General features: G+C 49.1%; 1 protein-coding gene across 3 annotated transcripts in view; it reads left to right on the forward strand.

The window, feature by feature from the left end:
• The window catches only part of CFAP221 (cilia and flagella associated protein 221), a 52,418-nt gene that overhangs the window by 4,781 nt on the left and 25,180 nt on the right, over nt 1–22,457 (forward strand). The window contains exons 3-11 of one of the 3 annotated variants that reach the window (XM_066575266.1): nt 2,842–2,942; nt 3,328–3,414; nt 3,570–3,665; nt 6,432–6,532; nt 15,550–15,653; nt 19,958–20,117; nt 20,896–21,013; nt 21,085–21,196; nt 21,931–22,039. In XM_066575266.1, the coding sequence (XP_066431363.1) occupies nt 2,842–2,942; nt 3,328–3,414; nt 3,570–3,665; nt 6,432–6,532; nt 15,550–15,653; nt 19,958–20,117; nt 20,896–21,013; nt 21,085–21,196; nt 21,931–22,039 (988 nt within the window). Of the gene's footprint in view, nt 1–2,841; nt 2,943–3,327; nt 3,415–3,569; nt 3,666–6,431; nt 6,533–15,549; nt 15,654–19,957; nt 20,118–20,895; nt 21,014–21,084; nt 21,197–21,930; nt 22,040–22,457 lie in introns of those variants that run through there. The other 2 variants (XM_066575267.1, XM_066575268.1) reach the window with 2 other exon arrangements.

A 22,457-nucleotide genomic window follows, 5' to 3' on the forward strand; every position in this document is an offset into this window, starting at 1 on the left:
CCCCCCCCCCCCCCGAGCCCCCGTCCTCGTCCTTCCCCCCCCCCGAGCCCCCGTCCTCGTCCTTCCCCCCCCCCCGAGCCCCCGTCCTCGTCCTCCCCCCCCCCGAGCCCCCGTCCTCGTCTCGTCCTTTCCCCCCCCCGAGCCCCCGTCCTCGTCCTTCCCCCCCCCCCCCCGAGCCCCCGTCCTCGTCGTCCTTCCCCCCCCCCCGAGCCCCCGTCCTCGTCGTCCTTCCCCCCCCCGAGCCCCCGTCCTCGTCGTCCCCCCCCCCCGAGCCCCCGTCCTCGTCCTTCCCCCCCCCCGAGCCCCCGTCCTCGTCCTTCCCCCCCCGAGCCCCCGTCCTCGTCCTTCCCCCCCCCCTGAGCCCCCGTCCTCGTCCTTCCCCCCCCCCGAGCCCCCGTCCTCGTCCTTCCCCCCCCCCCCCCGAGCCCCTGTCCTCGTCCTTCCCCCCCCCCCCCGAGCCCCCGTCCTCGTCCTTCCCCCCCCCCCCGAGCCCCCGTCCTCGTCCTTACCCCCCCCCCCCGAGCCCCCGTCCTCGTCCTTCCCCCCCCCGAGCCCCCGTCCTCGTCCTTCCCCCCCCCCCGAGCCCCCGTCCTCGTCCTTCCCCCCCCCCCCCCCCCGAGCCCCCGTCCTCGTCCTTCCCCCCCCCCCCGAGCCCCCGTCCTCGTCCTTCCCCCCCCCCGAGCCCCCGTCCTCGTCCTTGTCCTTCCCCCCCCCCCCGAGCCCCCGTCCTCGTCCTTCCCCCCCCCTCCCGAGCCCCCGTCCTCGTCCTTCCCCCCCCGAGCCCCCATTCAAGTCCTGCCCCCTTGAGCCCCCATCCTCGTCCTTCCCCCCTCCGAGCCCCCGTCCTCGTCCTTCCCCCCCCCCCGAGCCCCCATCCTCGTCCTCCCCCCCCCCCCCCCCGAGCCCCCATCCTCGTCCTTCCCCCCCCCCGAGCCCCCATCCTCGTCCTTCCCCCCCCCCCGAGCCCCCATCCTCGCCCTGCGCCCCTGCGCCCCCATCCTCGCCCTGCGCCCCTGAGCCCCCATCCTCGTCCTGCCCCCTGAGCCCCCGAGCCCCCGTCTTCGTCCTTCCCCCCCCCCCGAGCCCCCGTCCTCGTACTTTCCCCCCCTCCCGAGCCCCCGTCCTCGTCCTTCCCCCCCCCCCCCCCGTGCCCCCATTCAAGTCCTGCCCCCTTGAGCCCCCATCCTCGTCCTTCCCCCCTCCGAGCCCCCATCCTCGTCCTTCCCCCCTCCGAGCCCCCATCCTCGTCCTTCCCCCCTCCGAGCCCCCATCCTCGTCCTTCCCCCCTCCGAGCCCCCATCCTCGTCCTTCCCCCCCCCCCCGAGCCCCCATCCTCGTCCTTCCCCCCCCCGAGCCCCCATCCTCGTCCCCCCCCCGAGCCCCCATGCTCGTCCTTCCCCCCCCCGAGCCCCCGTCCTCGTCCTTCCCCCCCCCCCCCGAGCCCCCGTCCTCGTCCTTCCCCCCCCCCCGAGCCCCCGTCCTCGTCCTTCCCCCCCCCCGAGCCCCCGTCCTCGTCCTTCCCCCCCCGAGCCCCCGTCCTCGTCCTTCCCCCCCCCCCCGAGCCCCCGTCCTCGTCCTTCCCCCCCCCCCCTCCCGAGCCCCCGTCCTCGTCCTTCCCCCCCCCCCGAGCCCCCATTCAAGTCCTGCCCCCTTGAGCCCCCATCCTCGTCCTTCCCCCCCTCTGAGCCCCCATCCTCGTCCTTCCCCCCCCCCGAGCCCCCATCCTCGTACTTCCCACCCCGAGCCCTTATCCTCGTCCTTCCCCCCTCCCCGAGCCCCCATCCTCGTCCTTCCCCCCCCCCCGAGCCCCCATCCTCGTCCTTCCCCCCCCCCGAGCCCCCATCCTCGTCCTGCCCCCCCGAGCCCCCATTCAAGTCCTGCCCCCTTGAGCCCCCATCCTCGTCCTTCCCCCCCGAGCCCCCATCCTCGTCCTTCCCCCCCGAGCCCCCGTCCTCGTCCTTCCCCCCCCCGAGCCCCCGTCCTCGTCCTTCGCCCCCCCCCCGAGGCCCCATCCTCGTCCTTTCCCCCCCCCGAGCCCCCATCCTCCTCCTTCCCCCCCCCCCCCCGAGCCCCCATCTTTCCCCGAGCCCCCATCCTCGTCCTTCCCCCCCCCCCACGAGCCCCAATCCTCGTCCTCCCCCCCCCCCCCGAGCCCCCATCCTCGTCCTCCCCCCCCCCCCCCCCCGAGCCCCCATCCTCGTCCTCCCCCCCCCCCCCCGAGCCCCCATCCTCGTCCTCCCCCCCCCCGAGCCCCCATCCTCGTCCCCCCCCCCGAGCCCCCATCCTCGTCCTCCCCCCCCCCCCCCCCCCCGAGCCCCCATCCTCGTCCTCCCCCCCCCGAGCCCCCATCCTCGCCCTTTCCCCCCCCCCGAGCCCCCATCCTCGTACTTCCCCCCCCCCCCCCGAGCCCCCATCCTCGTCCTTCCCCCCCCCCCCCCCGAGCCCCCATCCTCGCCCTTCCCCCCCCCCCCGAGCCCCCATCCTCGTCCCCCCCCCCGAGCCCCCATCCTCGTCCTTCCCCCCCCCCCCCCCGAGCCCCCATCCTCGTCCTTCCCCCTCCCCGAGCCCCCATCCTCGTCCTGCCCCCCTGAGCCCTCATCCTCGTCCTTCCCACCTGAGCCCCATTGTCATCCTGCCTTCCTGAGCTTCATTCGCATCCTGCCTTGTCCTGCCCCCCTGAGCCCCCGTCCTGGTCCTGCCCCCTTGAGCCCCCATCCTCGTCCTGCCCTCCTGAGCCCCCATCCTCGTCCTGCCCCCTTGAGCCCCCATCCTCGTCCTGTCCCTTTGAGCCCTCATTCTCGTCCTGCGCTTCTGACATTTTTATCTTTTTCTGTTTTGCAGAGGTCTACAGGAAGCTAGGCAGTAATGTGTCTGTTGCGGCGGACCCCGAAGTTCTCCATTTTGGGGGTTTTGAGATTGGGCGGTGTCACCGTCAGGTCGTGGTGAGTGTCGCGCTGTAGATGGCGGTAGGGTGCTTGTGAATCTGCTCTTTGTCCATCATGGTGTCGCAGGACGACTAATGTCCTCCGTGCAGGTCAGACATATTTGGATGATCGCAGCAGCCGGGCCACGAATCCTACATGCCGGCTTAGTAATGGTGGCGGTTCACCTGCAGCGTCGGCCGCCCCTCTTTTTAAAGGCAACGATAATGTTTAATTTTCACCTGGGTAGTTGGTACATTTGGGGCTCATCACTTGCCCCCCTTTTTAATGCTTCTTATTCCGATACTTTGCTGTGCGACGCTCAGTGCCTTTTTGGAGCTTTTGGTCCTTGTCGGCCCGGTATTCGCCGCGGTATAATCTGTGTCCGGTTTGTTCTCGCCCACAGAACCTGGTGAATATCTCATCGGACGTCTCCAATGTCCACGTTATTCCCCCGCAGAGCAAGCACTTCACCATCAGCTACAAGAAAGCAGTGAGTATGGCGAGCAATAGGGGGGGGAGACCCTGCAAGCTACTGGGTGTTATTCGTGCTCCTGATGCTTGTGTTTAATGTGACTAACGCATGAACATCCCCTATATCTGCATGTTATTCCCATACCCCTGACCCGCTCTCCTCCCTCTGCATAGAACAGGCTGCCCCCGGGTTTCGCTCTTACACTCAGCGTCCAGTTCATGGCTGATGAATGGAGATATTATTATGATTGTATCCGCGTCCACTGCAAGGTAAGACAGAGCACCGACCGTGTGACTATATGGTTATCTGTGGCCCCCTATATGTGACGCTGCAGTGTATGGTGATATATAGGCACTATATATCACTATAAACAGCAGTCCTATATGTGACTGTGCTGTGGATAGCGATATATATGGCCTTCTACATGTGACTGTACAGTGTAATCTATTATATGGTCTATATGCGACTGTGCAGTCTATAGTGATATTTGGTTTCTTATATGTCACTTTGCAATCCACAGTGGTATATGGCCTCCTATAGGAGACTACAGTGTATAGTGATATATGACCTCCTATAGGTGACTGTGTAGTGATACATGGCTTCCTATACATGACTGTGCGGTGTACAGTGGTATATGGCCTCCTATAGGAGACTACAGTGTATAGTGATATATGACCTCCTATAGGTGACTGTGTAGTGATACATGGCCTCCTATACATGACTGTGCGGTGTACAGTGGTATATGGCCTCCTATAGGAGACTACAGTGTATAGTGATATATGGCCTCCTATGGGAGACTACAGTGTATAGTGATATATGGCCTCCTATAGGTGACTGTGTAGTGATACATGGCTTCCTATACGTGACTGTGCGGTGTATACTGGTATATGGCCTCCTATATGTGACTGAGCTGTATATAGCGATATATGGCCTCCTACGTGTGACTGCACAGTGTAACCTAATATATGGTCTTTATGCGACTGTCCAGTGTATAGTGATATATGGTCTTCTATATGTGACTTGGCAGTCTACAGTGGTATATGGCCCCAAAATGTGACTGCGCAGTGTATAGTAGTATATGGCCTCCTATAGGTGACTGTGTAGTGATACACATCCTTAGTAGTACTTGTCACAGTCAGCTGCCATCACTATATACCACAATCACATATAGAACCTCTACATCATTAACAAGACACAGTAATTGCAGTCCGCTGTGATGTCACACGTGGGGTAATTGTGCATGTCCGAGGCTCGCACACCCCTAGTGTCCATCCTCAGTAGTGCAGGTACACGTCACACAAGCTGCTTATGCTGCCAGAATATGTTTGGCTAATGAAAGCTTTTCAAGTGCCGTCATCGACATGAAGTATTTACAGTGTGCGGGCCATAATACCGGCATTAATGATGAAACTGCAAGGTCATATGGAGCAACGTGCATGAGAAAGGGCTAGGTCTTCCAAAATGTTGCATTGGCGAATCAGGACACTTGTTCCCCTCTGCATGGACTTGCAGTTCCCTGATTTTCGCTGGGTTTATGTCCCACACACTGTAAATACTTCACATCAATGACGGTACTTGAAAAGCTTTCATTAGCCAAACATATTCTGGCAGCATAAGCAGCTTGTGTGACGTGTACCTGCACTACCGAGGATGGACACTAGGGGTGTGTGAGCCTTGGGCGTGCACAATTACCCCACGTGTGACATCACAGCGGACTGCAGTTACTGTGTCTTGCTAGTGATGTAGAGCTACTATATGTGACTGTGGTATATAGTGATGTATGGCCTTCTATATGTGACTGCGCAGTGTTTGCTGATGTCTGTCTGGTGACATGCAGTCTTGTCTATATGACCATGCAATAGTGGGGGATGTATGGCCTCCTATATATGACTGTGTATAGTGGGTGACGTGTGGTCTCCTACATGTTATAGTGGGGGATTTATGTCCTCCTACATGTAACTGAGCAGTATAGAACGACGAATGGCCTTCTATCTGTGACTGAGCAGTGTATAGGGATGTATGTCCTTCTATATGTGACTGCCGCGTTTGCTGATATATAGCCTCATATGCGTGACTATACCCTGTCTGGTGACGTACAGTCGCTTCTATTTAACAATGCAGTGTATAGTGTGTGACATGTGGTCTCCTATATGTGACATTGTAAACCGAGGAATGCATGGCCTCCTATATTTGACACTGTATACTGAATGATTTATGGCCTCCTATATGTGGCAGTGTATAGTGCATGACATATGGACTTCTAAATGTGATAATCTATAGTGAGGGGTATGTGGTCTTCTATATGTGACGGTGTACACTGGAGATGTATTACTCCTATTGCGGGTGAAGTATGTCTTCCTATATGTGACAGCATATATGGCCAGGCATGTATGGCCTCCTATATGTGACTGTGTAGTGTGGGTCATGTACGGCTTCCTATATGTGACAGTTTATAGTCGGGCATGTATGGCCTCCTATATGTGATGGTGTATACTGGAGATGTATGGCCTCCAATATGTGACTGTGTAGTGTGGGTCATGTACGGCTTCCTATATGTCACAGTTTATAGTCGGGCATGTATGGCCTCCTATATGTGATGGTGTATACTGGAGATGTATGGCCTCCTATATGTGACAGTGCATAGTAGGTGACGTGTAGTCTCCTGTATGTGACAGTGTATAGTGGGGAATGTGTGGCCTCCTTGATGGGACATTGTATACTGTGTGATGTATGGCGTTCTATATCTGACTGTGTATTCCTGGGTAACATATGGCCTCCTATAAGTGACAGTGTATAGCGAGGCTTGTATGGTCTCCTGCATGAGATGGTATATACTCTGGAGATATGGCCTCCTATAGCAAGTAAAGTATAGCCTCCTATAGGTGACAGTGTATAGTGTGGCATATGTGTACATTTCAGTACTATCTCAGCGGCAGATAACAGAGACAACATGATGATTGTGAGATTAATGTCTCCCGCCCGCTTCATCCATCTTCATGTTCTGCATTGAGTGACCCACATGTTCCCATCCCCAGGGTGATGAGACGCTGCTGGTGCCCCTGCATGCCTACCCAGTCATGGACCTGTTGGACTTTCCATCTCATGTGAACTTATCAGAAGTGCCGCTGGGGCAGAGGTGAGTCGCTGTGCCCGCGTCCTGGCATCTCCAAATGAATGGCAAATATTGATTCTGTGTGTACATTGTAGGGCCATGGAAGCTGCCGCATCAAGCTGGTATGTAAATGTGCGACACTTAATAGCAGGATGTTAGCTGTGGGGGCAACACTGCACTAAAAGCCTCAGACAAAGGAGCGGTCAGGGCGACCACTTATCTCTGCGCTACACTAAAAGCCTCAGACAAAGGAGCAATCAGGGCGGCCACTTATCTCTGCACAGCGGACTGACAAAACGCCAAAGATCAGAATACACCGTACTGATCCAATGGACCGCCGGCAGATAACTGCACAGTGATAACGGGGCAAATTACTGCACTCTATTACTCCCTGTTGTCAGCCACTTCAGACTCTAGTGAAGGTATATAGAATTTATTGTTCCCTGTTATCAGCCATATTCTTCCAAAGAGAGGCTGACTGTAGGACTGGTAAATACAAACTACAAGTTATGGTTCCTTTTATCAAAGGAAAAGAAAAGTCAAAGATGCTTTTGGATGCTTACAGGATGAAAATGGTGAATTGCTTAAAAATGATGTTGAGAAGACCGAACCTTTCAGTTCCTATTTTGTATGTTTTCTCTCAGAAAGTAGATGTAACATTAACTGATCTAGCCTGGGGCTACTGAAGGAATAAAAGAATGCAGGCTATCTGTAAGCAGAGAGATGGTGAGAGTGTACTTAGCTAATTTACATTAATCCAAGTCTCAAGGTCCAGATGAATTACATCCTAGGATGCTAAAGGAAGCAGCGGAGGTAATTGCTGAACCACTCGCTATAAACTTTGAACATTTTTTGAGAGCAGGAAAAGTCCCAGAAGATTGGAAAAGAGCATATGTTGTCCCTATCTTCAAAAAAGGGAAGAAGGTGGATCCAGGAAACTACAGGCCTGTGAGCCTGACTTCTCTACTGGGAAAGATTGCTGAATAAATTATAAAACAGCATGTATGCAAATACTTGGATGAAAATGGAGTAATTAACCAGAGCTAGCATGGGTTTGTAACAAACAAGTCATGCCAGACTAATCTAATTTCCTTCTGTGACAGAATCATTGACTGGGTTGATCAGGAAAATAATAATAATAATTTTTATTTGTATAGCACCAATATATTCCGCAGCGCTTACATAGGGGGATACAGAAAGACAAAAGTACAAAAAAATTACAAAATCACGGTTACATAGTAATCAGTTGATGGAAACAATAGGGGTGAGGGTCCTGCTTCAACGAGCTTACATACTAAAATTAATGGGGTGATACAGAAGGTAAGGCTGGAGATGTGCACGGCATGGGGAGGTGGAGAGTGAGGGATGCTATACACAGACAATGGTCAGACATTTAGCCATGTGATGGCAGAATCGGTATGACTGCAACGGCAGTTGATGGTGGCTGGCAAGGATTGCAGTCAGTAGGTCAGGGAGCATGTTATCAGGCGGCATACAGAGGGGTTTGTTTAGGGAAAATGCGGTGGATATAGTATATCTTGACTTTACTAAAGTATTTGACAAAGTATCTCATACCATACTTAGTGAAAAAATGCCCAACTGTGGGATTGACAAGGCAACTGTTAGTTGGATTCACAACTGGCTGAGTGATCGTACTCAAAGAGTGGTCATAAATGGCTGCACATCCAAGTGGAAGAATGTATCAAGTGAGATACCACAAGGCTCTGTCCTAGGCCCAGTGGTGGTCAACATTTTTCTAAATCATCTGGAGGAAGAAATTGATGGGAAACTGATCAAATTAGCTGATAACACAAAACTGGGAGAGATAAAGGAGAAAGGATTCAAAAAGATCTAGAGAAGTTTGAACAGCGGGCAGCGACTAACAGAATGCTATTTAACAAGGAGAATGCAAAGCCCTAGACCTGGGCAAGAAAAATGAAGAAAGCACATACAGAATGGGAGGAATTGAGCTAAGCAGCAGCACATGAAAAAAATTGGTATACTAATTGATCACATGAGTCAACAATGTGATGCAACAGCAAAAAAGGCAAACAAAATTCTGGGATGTATTAAGAGAAGCATAGAGTCTAGATCACGTGAGATCATTATCACCCTCTACTCTTCCTTAGTTATCCCTCATCTGGAATACTGTGTCCAGTTCTGGGCACCCCACTTTAAAAAAAGACATAGACAAAGTGGAGCAAGTTCAGAGAAGAGTTACCAAGATGGTGAGCGGTCTGCAAATCATGTCCTATGAGGAACGGTTAAAGGATCTGGGAATGTTTAGCTTGCAAAAAGGAAGGCTGGGAGGAGACTTAATAGCTGTCTACAAATATCTGAAGGGCTGTCACAGTGCAGAGGGATCAGCCCTATTCTCATCTGCACAAGGAAAGACTAGAAGCAATGGGATGAAACTGAAAGAAAGGAGACACAGATTAGATATTAGACAGTGAGGGTGATGAATGAGTGAAACAGGTTACCACAGGAGGTGGGGAGTTCTCCTTCAATGGAAGTGTTCAAACAAAGGCTGGACAGACATCTTACTGGGATGATTTAGTGATCCTCAATTGAGCAGGGGGTCGGACACGGTGACCCGGAGGTCCCTTCCAATTCTACCAGTCTAGGATTCTATTAATGTAATGTTTTTCAACAGGATGAGTGACAGGAAATGTAAAAACCTCCCCGACCCTCCATGATTACTACTTTAATTGATATCTCTTCAATGCTGTGAAGCTTCTATATGTGACTAATATCAGCTGCTCCTCTTATAGCATTCCAGCACTGATGTAACCTTCAGAGACATTTACATCACATTTATTAACCCCTTAAGGACCAAGCACGATAAATCAAGAAGGAACAGGTCCGGTTCTCAGCTGTTAGTCACAGCTGAGAACCCAGAGAAGTGTTTTTTAAGCATTTCTGCCTTCTCCTTTCCCTGGTACATAGCGCTCAATGAGCGCTATGTACTAAGAAGTGGAAGTGTTTCTTCCACTACGTGATCCTGTGATCATGTGACCTCTGGGATCCCCTACTACAGCAGATCTACAGGGTAGTAGCAGACCCGGATCAGATCTGCCAGTGACTGTTGTCACTACAGGGGGATGTTCTGCCCTGTAACTGGGACTGCTATGGATGCGGCTCCTATAGATGCCCCAGCTACAGGGGAAAAGACCATATGAGTGACCCCCAGGGGTCTTAAATATACATTATGAGGGTCACAGATGGTAAAAGAAATAGTTACAGGAATAAGTTAAAAAAAATTACTGAATAAAATAAAAATATATACATAAAAAAGAAAATGACCCAAATCCGACGCCAACCAAAACTGTTTCCGTATGCGCCCTGTGATCTGAAACCATACATATTATATATCAAAACTTCCGAAACAAAATGAGGAACCCGTTCTCATTCTTTATATTAGTGTAGATATACTAATTTAAATAAATAACTATAAATATTAAAAAATCATTTATTTAGCTTTTTACTCCCAATAAAACATAAGGGCTCTTGCACACTTGCATTTTTCTTGCGCTTTTTTTTGCACGCGATTGTCAATGTGACTTTCTAATGTTAAAAGCGTATCGCAAGTTTGTGTTTTGCAATTTTGGTGCGATGTGTTTTTAACATTAGAAAGTCCCATTGGCAATCGCGTAAAAAAGAAAAGCGCAAGAAAAACACAAGTGTGCAGGAGCCATAAAAAAGATATATAAAAAAATAGCCCTATACTAGCTTGTTACCCGCGACTTCATCCGCGTAGAATTTGTATTTTTTAATCTAATCCGTGTTTTGCTGTATATTTAAAATGTAAAAAGTTGAAATAGGGAAAGGAATGTAGCTGCGATCTGCTGTCAGCGCCGTTCTGTACGTTTTTGATCTTGTAGTTTTTTGCTCGGATACACGTGAGAACACCACATATAGTTGCCCATGAAAAAAACTGTTTTTTTTCTAAATGTACACCCGCTACCTTCAGTGTTTGCCACTTAGTTTGAAAGCGTAGGAATTAGATCTGGTATGGGAGAATTACGAAGGGACAAACTAGAAATAAAGTTGGATAACTGGGCATCAAAAACCATTCCCCATCAGACAGGCCACCCAGGAATGAAGTCAAAGGGCTAAGAGCCCATGTAGCCGTATAGTGTCAGATCTGTAGGGCATCCACCTCCAAGTATCTCAGGATATGAGATCGCTGCATGCCTTCAGGGAGGGCTGGGTTATGAAAAACTATAGTAATTGGACTTGGGTTAGAGGACGGACCTAAAGCCCTTGGGTTCCTATCCCAAAATTGTAAAGCCATAGAGGTAGTCGCTAGGGCAAAGAGGCAGATGGGTAGGAGTTAGCCAAAGAAGTATTGTGGGATTGAGATAAAGAACGACGGCCTTCAGTGATGCCCACTGTTTAACCTGGCGATGGTGAAACAAGTCTAAGATGTATGCCAACATAAAGGCTTTCTAATAAAGAAGACCCATGCCCCCTGCAGTTTAGGCTTAGTAAGGTGTTTGTACCCCACTCTAGGTTTTGAGCCGGTCCATACAAAGTTAATAAACATGGTTTTTAAAGTGTTAAGAAAGGACCTTGGAAAAAGACCTGGTGGAGCCGGGAAAGGTAAAGTATTCGGGGTAGAGCGTCACCTGCAAGGCGTGAATATGCCCAAACCGTGAGAGTGCTAGCCCGCCCCAAGATCGCAAGTCCGGTTTATTGACTTAATAGCGGATTTGACGTCCAAAGAAAACCCGTTGTCACGGGCCAGAGGAACCCGAATCAGAGAGCGAGATGACCATAAAGGAGAAAGAGCTTTTCAGACCGGAGACCGCTGCTGGAGGGAGATTCATGCTGAGGAACTCAGATTTATGCAAATTGATTTTAGAATTACTAAAATCCCCAAAGAACTCAAACTCCTGAAGAATGCATGGGAAGTAGATGCTATCATTAACAAGTCATCCGCATATATAGCTAATTTATATACAGAGTGGCAGAGTGCCGCCCCCTGAATCGACTCATTCGCAGCCACTCCTCTTATAACGCTGCAGTACTGGGATAATCTCCAGAGACATTTACATCATATATGTGACTGATAGCTGCAGCTCCTCTTATTACACTCCAGTACCTATATAATCTCCAGAGACATTTACATCATATATGTGACTGATATCCGCCGCTCCTCTTATTACACTCCAGTACCTACATAATCTCAGGAGACCTAATATATGTGGCTGATATCCGCCGCTCCTCTTATTACACTCCATTACATATATAATCTCCAGAGACCTCATATATGGAACTGATATCCGCCGCTCCTCTTATTACACTCCAGTACCTATATAATCTCCAGAGACCTCATATATGTGACTGGTATCCGCTGCTCCTCTTATTACACTCCAGTATTTATATAATCTCCAGAGACCTCATATTTGTGACTGATAGCTGCGGCTCCTCTTATTACACTCCAGTACCTATATAATCCCCAGGGACCTCATATATGGGACTGATAGCTGCGGCTCCTCTTAATATACTTCAGTACCTATATAATCTCCAGAGACCTCATATATGTGACTGATAGCAGCGGCTCCTCTTAATATACTTCAGTACCTATATAATCTCCAGAGACCTCATATATGTGACTGATAGCAGCGGCTCCTCTTATTACACTCCAGTACCTATATAATCTCCAGAGATATCATATATGTGACTGATAGCTGCGGCTCCTCTTATTACACTCCAGTACCTATATAATCCCCAGAGACCTCATATATGTGACTGATAGCAGCGGCTCCTCTTATTACACTCCAGTACCTATATAATCTCCAGGGACCTCATATATGTGACTGATAGCTGCGGCTCCTCTTATTACACTCCAGTACCTATATAATCCCCAGAGACCTCATATATGTGACTGATAGCTGCGGCTCCTCTTATTACACTCCAGTACCTATATAATCCCCAGAGACCTCATATGTGTGACTGATAGCTGTGGCTCCTCTTATTACACTCCAGTACCTATATAATCTCCAGAGACCTCATATATGTGACTGATAGCAGCGGCTCCTCTTATTACACTCCAGTACCTATATAATCTCCAGAGACCTCATATATGTGACTGATAGCTGCGGCTCCTCTTATTACACTCCAGTACCTATATAATCTCCAGAGACCTCATATATGTGACTGATAGCTGCGGCTCCTCTTATTACACTCCAGTACCTATATAATCTCCAGAGACCTCATATATGTGACTGATAGCAGCGGCTCCTCTTATTACACTCCAGTACCTATATAATCTCCAGGGACCTCATATATGTGACTGATAGCTGCGGCTCCTCTTATTACACTCCAGTACCTATATAATCCCCAGAGACCTCATATATGTGACTGATAGCTGCGGCTCCTCTTATTACACTCCAGTACCTATATAATCCCCAGAGACCTCATATATGTGACTGATAGCTGTGGCTCCTCTTATTACACTCCAGTACCTATATAATCTCCAGAGACCTCATATATGTGACTGATAGCAGCGGCTCCTCTTATTACACTCCAGTACCTATATAATCTCCAGAGACCTCATATATGTGACTGATAGCTGCGGCTCCTCTTATTACACTCCAGTACCTATATAATCTCCAGAGACCTCATATATGTGACTGATAGCTGCGGCTCCTCTTATTACACTCCAGTACCTATATAATCTCCAGAGACCTCATATATGTGACTGATAGCAGCGGCTCCTCTTATTACACTGCAGTACCTATATTATCTCCAGGGACCTCATATATGTGACTGATAGCTGCGGCTCCTCTTATTACACTCCAGTACCTATATAATCCCCAGAGACCTCATATATGTGACTGATAGCAGCGGCTCCTCTTATTACACTCCAGTACCTATATAATCTCCAGAGATCTCATATATGTGACTGATAGCAGCGGCTCCTCTTATTACACTCCAGCACCTATATAATCTCCAGAGACCTCATATATGTGACTGATAGCTGCAGCTCCTCTTATTACACTCCAGCACCTATATAATCACCAGAGACCTCATATATGTGACTGATAGCTGCAGCTCCTCTTATTACACTCCAGTACCTATATAATCACCAGAGACTTCATATATGTGACTGATAGCTGCGGCTCCTCTTATTACACTCCAGCACCTATATAATCTCCAGAGACCTCATATATGTGACTGATAGCTGCAGCTCCTCTTATTACACTCCAGCACCTATATAATCTCCAGAGACCTCATATATGTGACTGATAGCTGCAGCTCCTCTTATTACACTCCAGCACCTATATAATCTTCAGAGACCTCATATATGTGACTGATAGCTGCGGCTCCTCTTATTACACTCCAGTACCTATATAATCTCCAGAGACCTCATATATGTGACTGATAGCTGCAGCTCCTCTTATTACACTCCAGCACCTATATAATCACCAGAGACCTCATATATGTGACTGATAGCTGCAGCTCCTCTTATTACACTCCAGTACCTATATAATCACCAGAGACTTCATATATGTGACTGATAGCTGCGGCTCCTCTTATTACACTCCAGCACCTATATAATCTCCAGAGACCTCATATATGTGACTGATAGCTGCAGCTCCTCTTATTACACTCCAGCACCTATATAATCTCCAGAGACCTCATATATGTGACTGATAGCTGCAGCTCCTCTTATTACACTCCAGCACCTATATAATCTTCAGAGACCTCATATATGTGACTGATAGCTGCGGCTCCTCTTATTACACTCCAGTACCTATATAATCTCCAGAGACCTCATATATGTGACTGATAGCAGCCGCTGCTGTAATGTTCACATTGTGATGGATAGCAGCCCTTTAACTCTGGGATCCAAGGTCTGAACGCTTCCAGCTTTGGTCTGAGACATCGTAGCAACCAGTTCCTTTCTGACAACCTGTTCTCCCGCTCCAGATGGGTTTCCTCGAGACGTTTGGCCGGGTCGTGTGCAACCTGCACAGAGATGAACTATTCACTCTGTTTATGTCCTGGAACTGTGGCTGAAAGCCAAACTACATGTGTCTGGTGTTCTATCCTGATGGATGGCCACATAACACTGAGTACTCCTCTTCACATACTTCAGCTTAGACTCTACTCACATCCAGAGCTGCAATCACATTTTAGTGCAGTGCGTGGTGGAAGCTCTTATAAGACCTACCCAATGAGAATGGAACTTTTAGGTCACATGACTACAGGTTATGGATAAATCCTTGCCTATTTCCAAGGGTAACCAACAGAATTGTGATTGCAGCTCTTGATGTGACTGATTTCCGTACCTGGTGCACATTGCCTACACGGTGCTCCCAGTTTATGCAGTTGATCGCCAACCCAGATGACAAGAACTGGTCAAAAATTAACAATTTGATGAAGAATAGCGATGATATTATGTAGAAGAAATATTGCAATAATCTTATCATTTTGTGCCTAAAGTGGTAATTATCACATGTAAATCGGCCTTTATACTCCATTCACATCCAGAGATGCCTTTACTGTTAACATCAGGCCCTGTGCAGCACTCTGATGTAGTAGATCTATCCCCCAGAAGGCATTGCAGCAAAGTAATAGCTTACATTAGAGGTAAGTACATTGCTAATGAACTCCAAGCAGCTATCATCAGAATTGTGAGTGCAGCTCTGGATGTTATTGGAGTATAAGCCATGATGTAAGATCAGAATTGTGGGTGCAGCTCTGGATGTAACTGGTGTGTAAGACATGATGTTAGAGCCGAATTGTGGGTACAGCTCTGGATGTGATTGCAGTATCAGACATGGCATATGGTCGGAAATGGGAGTGCAGCTGTGGATGTGATTGGAGTATGAGACATGATGTAAGAGCAGAATTGTGGGTACAGCTCTGGATGTGATTGGAGTATGAGACATGATGTAAGAGCAGAATTGTGGGTGCAGCTCTGGATGTGATTGGAGTATAAGACATGATGTATATGTAGAGAGCTGAGACAGCAGGGGTAGTATCGGTCTCCGCTTGTGCTCATCCTCTTCTCTCGTGTCTCCTCGCAGTTCGCACTACGTTCTCCCGTTGCGCTGCAGTTGCCCGGTTGACTTTGCTTTCTCCATCACCTGCCCTCAGCCTCACAAAGACTTTGACATCTCGCCTGCATCAGGTGCGTATCCTGGCGGTCTGGACCCCAGGGGTTGGATGTGACCCTTCTTGCTGTGTAGATATTGGGGTGACGCCTCACCCCTACATCACACCCGTTTGTCAGCAGGGGACAGCAGCTGAGACGCGTTCATCTCCCAGCTAAATCTGGAGTCACAACCAAATCTGCGGTGTGCTCGGCCTCCTGGGACATCACAACCCATAGGAGGTCTTCAGGTTTGGAGGGGTTATTGTATCTGTATCGGAGCACAGCAGATGGAAGAAGCGTTCATCCAGCCTGTGTTACTGGACTGACCGCAGTGAGGTGCGAGGCACTGGCTGCCTCTGTATACCTGGGGGGGGACTTTAGAACTTTACTTCTGGGATTTAATTACTTGTATGAGTTCAATGCAGTAAAATCAATGAACTGATAATTTGATTTGTGTTCATAACGTCCAGCGGGAAGAATGAAAAGCCGTCAGTATAACCCGATTAGTGGAGCCATCATGTAAGATCCGCGACGCTGACAAATGTCTGACAATAACCAGCGCAGTGAGGAGCTGAGCAATAGAAATGACTTCATCTGCTAATGATCTCTAAACCCCATTATATACACTCCATGTGAAATACAATCCGCCACCAGAAGAAGTTGTCATTTGGTTGTATAACCCGTCCTGCAGTTCCATCTCAGGCAGATATACTAATGATGAGAGTTGTGGTGATTAGATGGACGGTCTTGTCACCTGAGGCCCTAAAACTGCCCCCCCCCCTTGACCTATAAGAGGCCCTCGGAGGCTCCTTGTATGTAGTGAGCTCTTCTTCTGCTTGTAGAGCTTGTTGACCACTAGACGCCTCTACGACGCAGAGAAGAGATTTCACCCCGTTACCAGAGTCTGAGAGGGGCGCATTATTGGGATGTGAGAAGCTGGATGGTCGTATCGATGAATTGTTCCCCACCGGCTGTTCTAACCAGACTGTTAGGAGGTGTTGGGACCAGTGGATGGGGGCACACAAGGTGACCGGGCTCAGGACGCCCGACAGACCACCAGTAGAGAGGAGTGTCTGACCAGACTGTTAGGGTGTGTTGGGACCAGTGGATGGGGGCACACAAGGTGACCGGGCTCAGGACCCCCGACAGTCCACCAGTAGAGAGGAGTGTCTGACCAGACTGTTAGGAGGTGTTGGGACCAGTGGATGTGTGAGGGCACACAAGGTGACCGGGCTCAGGATGCCCCCTACAGACCACCAGTAGAGAGGAGCATCTGACCAGACTGTTAGGGGTGTTGGGATCAGTGGATGGGGGCACACAAGGTGACCAGGCTCAGGACACCTCCTACAGATCACCAGTAGAGAGGAGCGTCTGACCAGACTCTTAGCTGGTGTTGGCACCAGTGTATGTGTGAGGGCACACAAGGTGACTGGGCTCAGGATGCCCCAACAGACCACCAGTAGTGAGGAGCATCTGACCAGACTGCTAGGAGGTGTTGGGACCAGTGGATGTGAGAGGGCACGCAAGGCGACCAGGCTCTGGGCGCCCCCTACAGACCACCAGTAGAGAGGAGCGTCTGATCGTCCACCAAGCACCAGCAGCTCCAACTGTTTTGTTGTCCGCCATCCAGAGACTGGGGGCGCCATTGTTACACCCCTGTGTCTGTCGAAACCATTTTTAGACGCTTGGCTGAAGAACATTTGGTCTTACGTCGCCGATTACCTCTATGGCCTCTGACCTCCACCGTCACCTCTATTTGTAGTGGTCTTGTGAATGATGAAACTACGGAGGGGAACTGGGTTGTCTTTAGCAACAAAGCCAGGTTTAGTTTGGGCGCTGACGTCGGCCGTGTTCGTGTCTGGAGACCTCGGGGTGAGCGCCTCAATCCTGCCTTTGCTGTGGAGCGGCACACTGCCCCCTGCTGGTGTGATGGTCTGGGGGGTCATCGCATAGGACAGTTGGTCCCCCAAGTAGTGGTAGGAGAGACAATGACAGCTCAGCGGTATGTTCAGGACATCCTGCAGCCACATGTGTTCCTCTCATGGCGGCTTCCAGCAGGATAATGCTCGGCTGCACACACAAGGGGGTCCCAGGAGCCCCCACAGCATTGTCACACTTCTGTGGCTGCCCGGTCACCAGATTTATCACCAATAGAACATGTAGGGGACCGTCTGGGCGGCCAACTGCAACAGCCTACAAGATTACACGATCTAGAGGCTCAGTTACAGCAAATGTGGAGCGATCTGTCACAGGATACCATACAGAACCTGTCTGCCTCCATTCCTCAGCTGGCCACTGAGATTCCCTCTGCTTACCATAACACAGGACTTTTGTAGCGCACAGTCTGACCTACATTCGGACATTACCTATATCCAAGCTGAATTACTGTGTCCTAGAGCCTCCATATATGCCCGTTTCACATCTTGTATCCAAGCTAGAGGCGATACAACAGGATACTAGAGCCTCATTGTTCGTCCGTATCACATCTTATATCCAAGCTATAGGTGGTACAACAGGGTACTAGAGCCTCCATGCCCGCCCATATCACATCTTGTATCCAAGCTAGAGGTGGTACAACAGGGTACTAGAGCCTCCATGCCCACCTGTATCACATCTTGTATCCAAGCTAGAGGCGGTACATCAGGGTACTAGAGCCTCCATGTTTGCCCATATCACATCTTGTATCCAAGCTAGAGGTGGTACAACAGGGTACTAGAGCCTCCATGCCCGCATGTATCACATCTTGTATCCAAGCTAGAGGCGTTACAACAGGATAATAGAGCCTCCTTGCCCATCCGTATCACATCTTGTATCCAAGCTAGAGGTGGTACAACAGGGTACTAGAGCCTCCATGCCCGCATGTATCACATCTTGTATCCAAGCTAGAGGCGGTACATCAGGGTACTAGAGCCTCCCAGAAGGGGTCAGTTCTCCACAATAAATGACCCTTTTGCTCTGATGTTGTAATCACTTACATTACAATCACACAGGGAACGTTTCTTCCATTCCCACAACTCCTTCTAGAGGATAGATTTTTTTGACAATGTCTGTAGTTCAGATGTGATCGCCATAACTAGTAGAGTCCCTGTGTATATACTGCATAAATAACAATAAGTCAATCCGTTTGGAATCCCTTGCATTTCCACATTGATTAGTAATAAAATGTGGTCCGATTGTATCCAAGTCACATTATAGACAAACACAATGTAACTAACAACACACAGACGGTTGTACCGTTAATGTCTTTTATTGTGTAACATCCAATGTGCAGAAAGAAATGTAAGTGAACCCTTAGCTTTAATAAGCTGCAGATTTGCCGTTCGTAGCAATCCTCTCCACCAAACGTTTCCTACAGCTGTATAAAGGAGTTGTACGATGCTTCAGTATTTCTGGGATGCCTTCTGTGCATCCCTCTTCAGGCCCGTGTCACAGCATTTCCAAAGAAAACATCGCAAATGTGTAGGAACCCATTGCAAAGCATTGGCTTTACATGCATGCAATTTGTAGCGCTGTCACATCGCGAGAAAATTGCACAATTTTGTCTTCCATGTAAAAGCGGCCTAGTGGAAACCCTTTTTTGGCAATTAACTCTTGGAAAAGTCAATAACACAAGGGTTCACTTACTTTTTTTCTGCATTGTGGACGATACACAATAAAAGACATGAACGGTACAGCTGTCTGTGTGTAATTAGTTACACTAGTACCAGTGTTTCTGGTGGTGCAATGCACCACTTACTAATATGATATAGTGAAAGGGATTGGAGTTGGTCACCGGTCCTAAACCAGTAGAACCAAACAACAGCTCTATGCTTTCAGGACTCGTGATGATGTCACTTTCATGTGATCAGTCACTGTGGTTTTGAGCTCCGCCCCTGATCACATGATGGTGGCATAATCGCAGGTCCTGTAAGCACACAGCTGCTGTCAGGCTCTGCATGTTTTAGGACCTGTGATGATGTAACCGCCGTGATGAGGGGCGGAGCTCAGAGGCGGGTGACTGATCACACGATGGTGACATCATCACATGTAACGCACACAGTCACTCACAGACAGGTGTTCCTTAGTATTTTGATTGTGTCTGTCTACAAGCGGGACTTAGATACAGTCAGACCACATTGTGTTTATAATTAATGCAGAAATTCCAAAGGGTTCACTTACTTTTTCTAACCACTAAATATCACAAAACTATTACAAATATACTTGTTGTCATAGATGACATTGTGTTGTTTTTTATGTAAACTGTAAATTGGGGTTCAGAGGTAACAACTTTAACTCTTTTGTGTCTGGCTCCTCAGACCTATGACTTATCTATGGTATCGCACTCTCCTCCTCTCTCGTAGGGATCATCCCAGGCGGTGAAGCAGTGGAGGTGACCGTGACGTATAATCCATCCAGCTATGGGACCGCTCAGATCAGATTAGAGCTGCTCATCTCTGAATTCAATGCAAAACCCCGTATTTGTGTGATCACCGGCACCTGCACCCCCAGACTGACTGCAAAGTATGTACCATCCGTGAAAGAGGGGCCCGTTCATGTGGCTGTGGAGTATCTTTGGGCCATGTGCTATCTGTATATTCCATGGACAGCACACGGACCCATCATAGCCTGTGAAGATAATCAGATGGGTGATTTTTCATGCGGACCGATGAGCCGTTTGAAAAAAAAGAATAGCTTCTTGTCCAATTCTCATCTGTTTTCCCGGTTAGGAATAGAACATGTAATATGAGGGTCTATGGAGATCGGACCGCACAGAGGCGGGTATCTGTGTGCCGTCCTATGTGAGTTCCAGCCTAAAGGGACCCCTAAGGATGTCTCATCATTCACTGTATTCAGAACTGAGCCGCTGATAGAAGACGTCTCCGGCCATATGTGACATCACTACCCTGTGATTCTATGGCTTTTGCAGTCACATAGCCACATGTAATCAATATGGCGGAGCCTGGGGTAGCCGTTGTATTAATTATATAACAGTCGCTGTCTCTTCTAGGCTGCCAGACACTCGTCCCCACACATACTCGCTCTCATACTGCTGCACAGGAGCTAGTATCGCTGGCCCATCGTTTATGCTGCACTGCTCAGTGTAAATAGCAGCCGTTCAGTACTGAACGGCCGCTATGTTAACTCAAAGGAGAGGGACGGGGGAGAGCGAGGAGCTAAATCTACAGCCGCCCCGCTGTGAGCCAGCGATATTAGCTCCCGTGCAGCAGCATGAGAGTGAGTGTGCAGGGACGAGTGTCCTGTCTAAATGGGCCTTAATCAGCCGCTAATGTCATCTCAGCAGGAAGGAACAACCAGAGGACGTCCAGATCTCGTCCAAGGGGGGACTACAGGCCAAATCTTACATAGTCTCCCGCAAAAAGAGACACCTTCAGAGTTTACAGCAAAACGCGTCACAGGTGAGTCCACATGACGGAGCCACCGACCAGAGCCGCCATCATCTTGACCTGAACTGAGATCTCCATTACAGGTCATCGAGTTCCACAATTTAAGATTTCCCATCAATCTGTCCAGTCCCCACGCAGTGTCCACCGTGCTGAACCAGCAGCCAGGAAAGCTGAGAGTCAGAGACCTGCGTGAAGGTAAAGCTACGTATAGAGTCTATAATGCTCATTTCTTGTACCGATCGCTAATACATCATGTTTTATACTCTAGTTACATCCAGAGCTGCAGGGACTATTCTATTCTTACATCCAGAGCTGCAGGGATTAGTCTTTTACATCATGTCTTATACTCCAGTCACATCAAGAGCTGAAACGACTATTCTACTTACATCTTGGCTTATACTCCAAATACATCCAAACCTGCATCTGCTCTTATCTCATGTCAAATACTCCAGTCACATCCACATCTTCAGCGTCTTACATCATTGTCTTCTACATGTGTCTTCTTAAACTGTAGTCTCACTTACATTGTTATATACTCTAGTTACATCTACAGCTGCAGTCACTTTTCTATTCTTACATCTTGTATTATACTCCAGTCACATCTTGAGCTACAGGGATTATTCTGCTCTTACATCATGTTTTATACTCTAGTTACACCCAGAGCTGCAGTCACCATTCTGCTGCTGACATGTCATTGCACACTTTCCCTGTATATTGTAGTGTTGCGGTAATACAGTATTCTGTAGTATTAATTACCCATGATGCAATGTAAGGTAGAGGGTTTCCATGCAGAAACTAGCAAAATTCTGACTGCAGCTCTGGATGTGACTGGAGTAGGAACTGTGTTTCATTAGGCATCACATGGAGAGCGGTCACATATAAGACTGTCCTGGATCTGTGTCGCTTCATATTTCTTTTACACTCCGCAGGTCTCACAGGTTCTGACAAAAAGAGAAAGACGCGTCAGGAGAAGGAAACGCAATTCCAGCAGGTGATCCAGCAGAACGTCGCGGAGGAGGAGACGAATCAGCTGCGATGGTAAATACATCCCACCAAAGATTTTATATGGGGTTCGTCAGGCAACTGTAACACCATTCCAGAATCCTCAAGGACTACTTCTGGAACCAAGCCTTGGTGGACTTTAAGATATGCCTGGGATCAGTGTCTACAGACCTGAAAAGTTCCAGTTTTGTTTCATCGCTCCACAGAATAGAATCCTAAAATTCTGTTGCTTATTTATATGGTTTTGAGCATATCGGAGCCGACGTTTCTTGTGCTTTTGGGTCAGTGGAGGTATACTTCTTGGAGTTTGGGAATGAAGACCTTCAATGTTTAGTATGCGCCTTACTGTGCAAACAGAAGCCTCAGTGCCTACTGCCTCCACATCTTGCTTTTGACCACTTGCCTCCTCAGGGATCTGGTGGCAGTCGGGGCTGGCGTGCTGTTTCTGCCACAT

Source organism: Eleutherodactylus coqui, chromosome 8, assembly GCF_035609145.1.
Source record: "Eleutherodactylus coqui strain aEleCoq1 chromosome 8, aEleCoq1.hap1, whole genome shotgun sequence".
Lineage (NCBI taxonomy): Eukaryota > Metazoa > Chordata > Amphibia > Anura > Eleutherodactylidae > Eleutherodactylus > Eleutherodactylus coqui.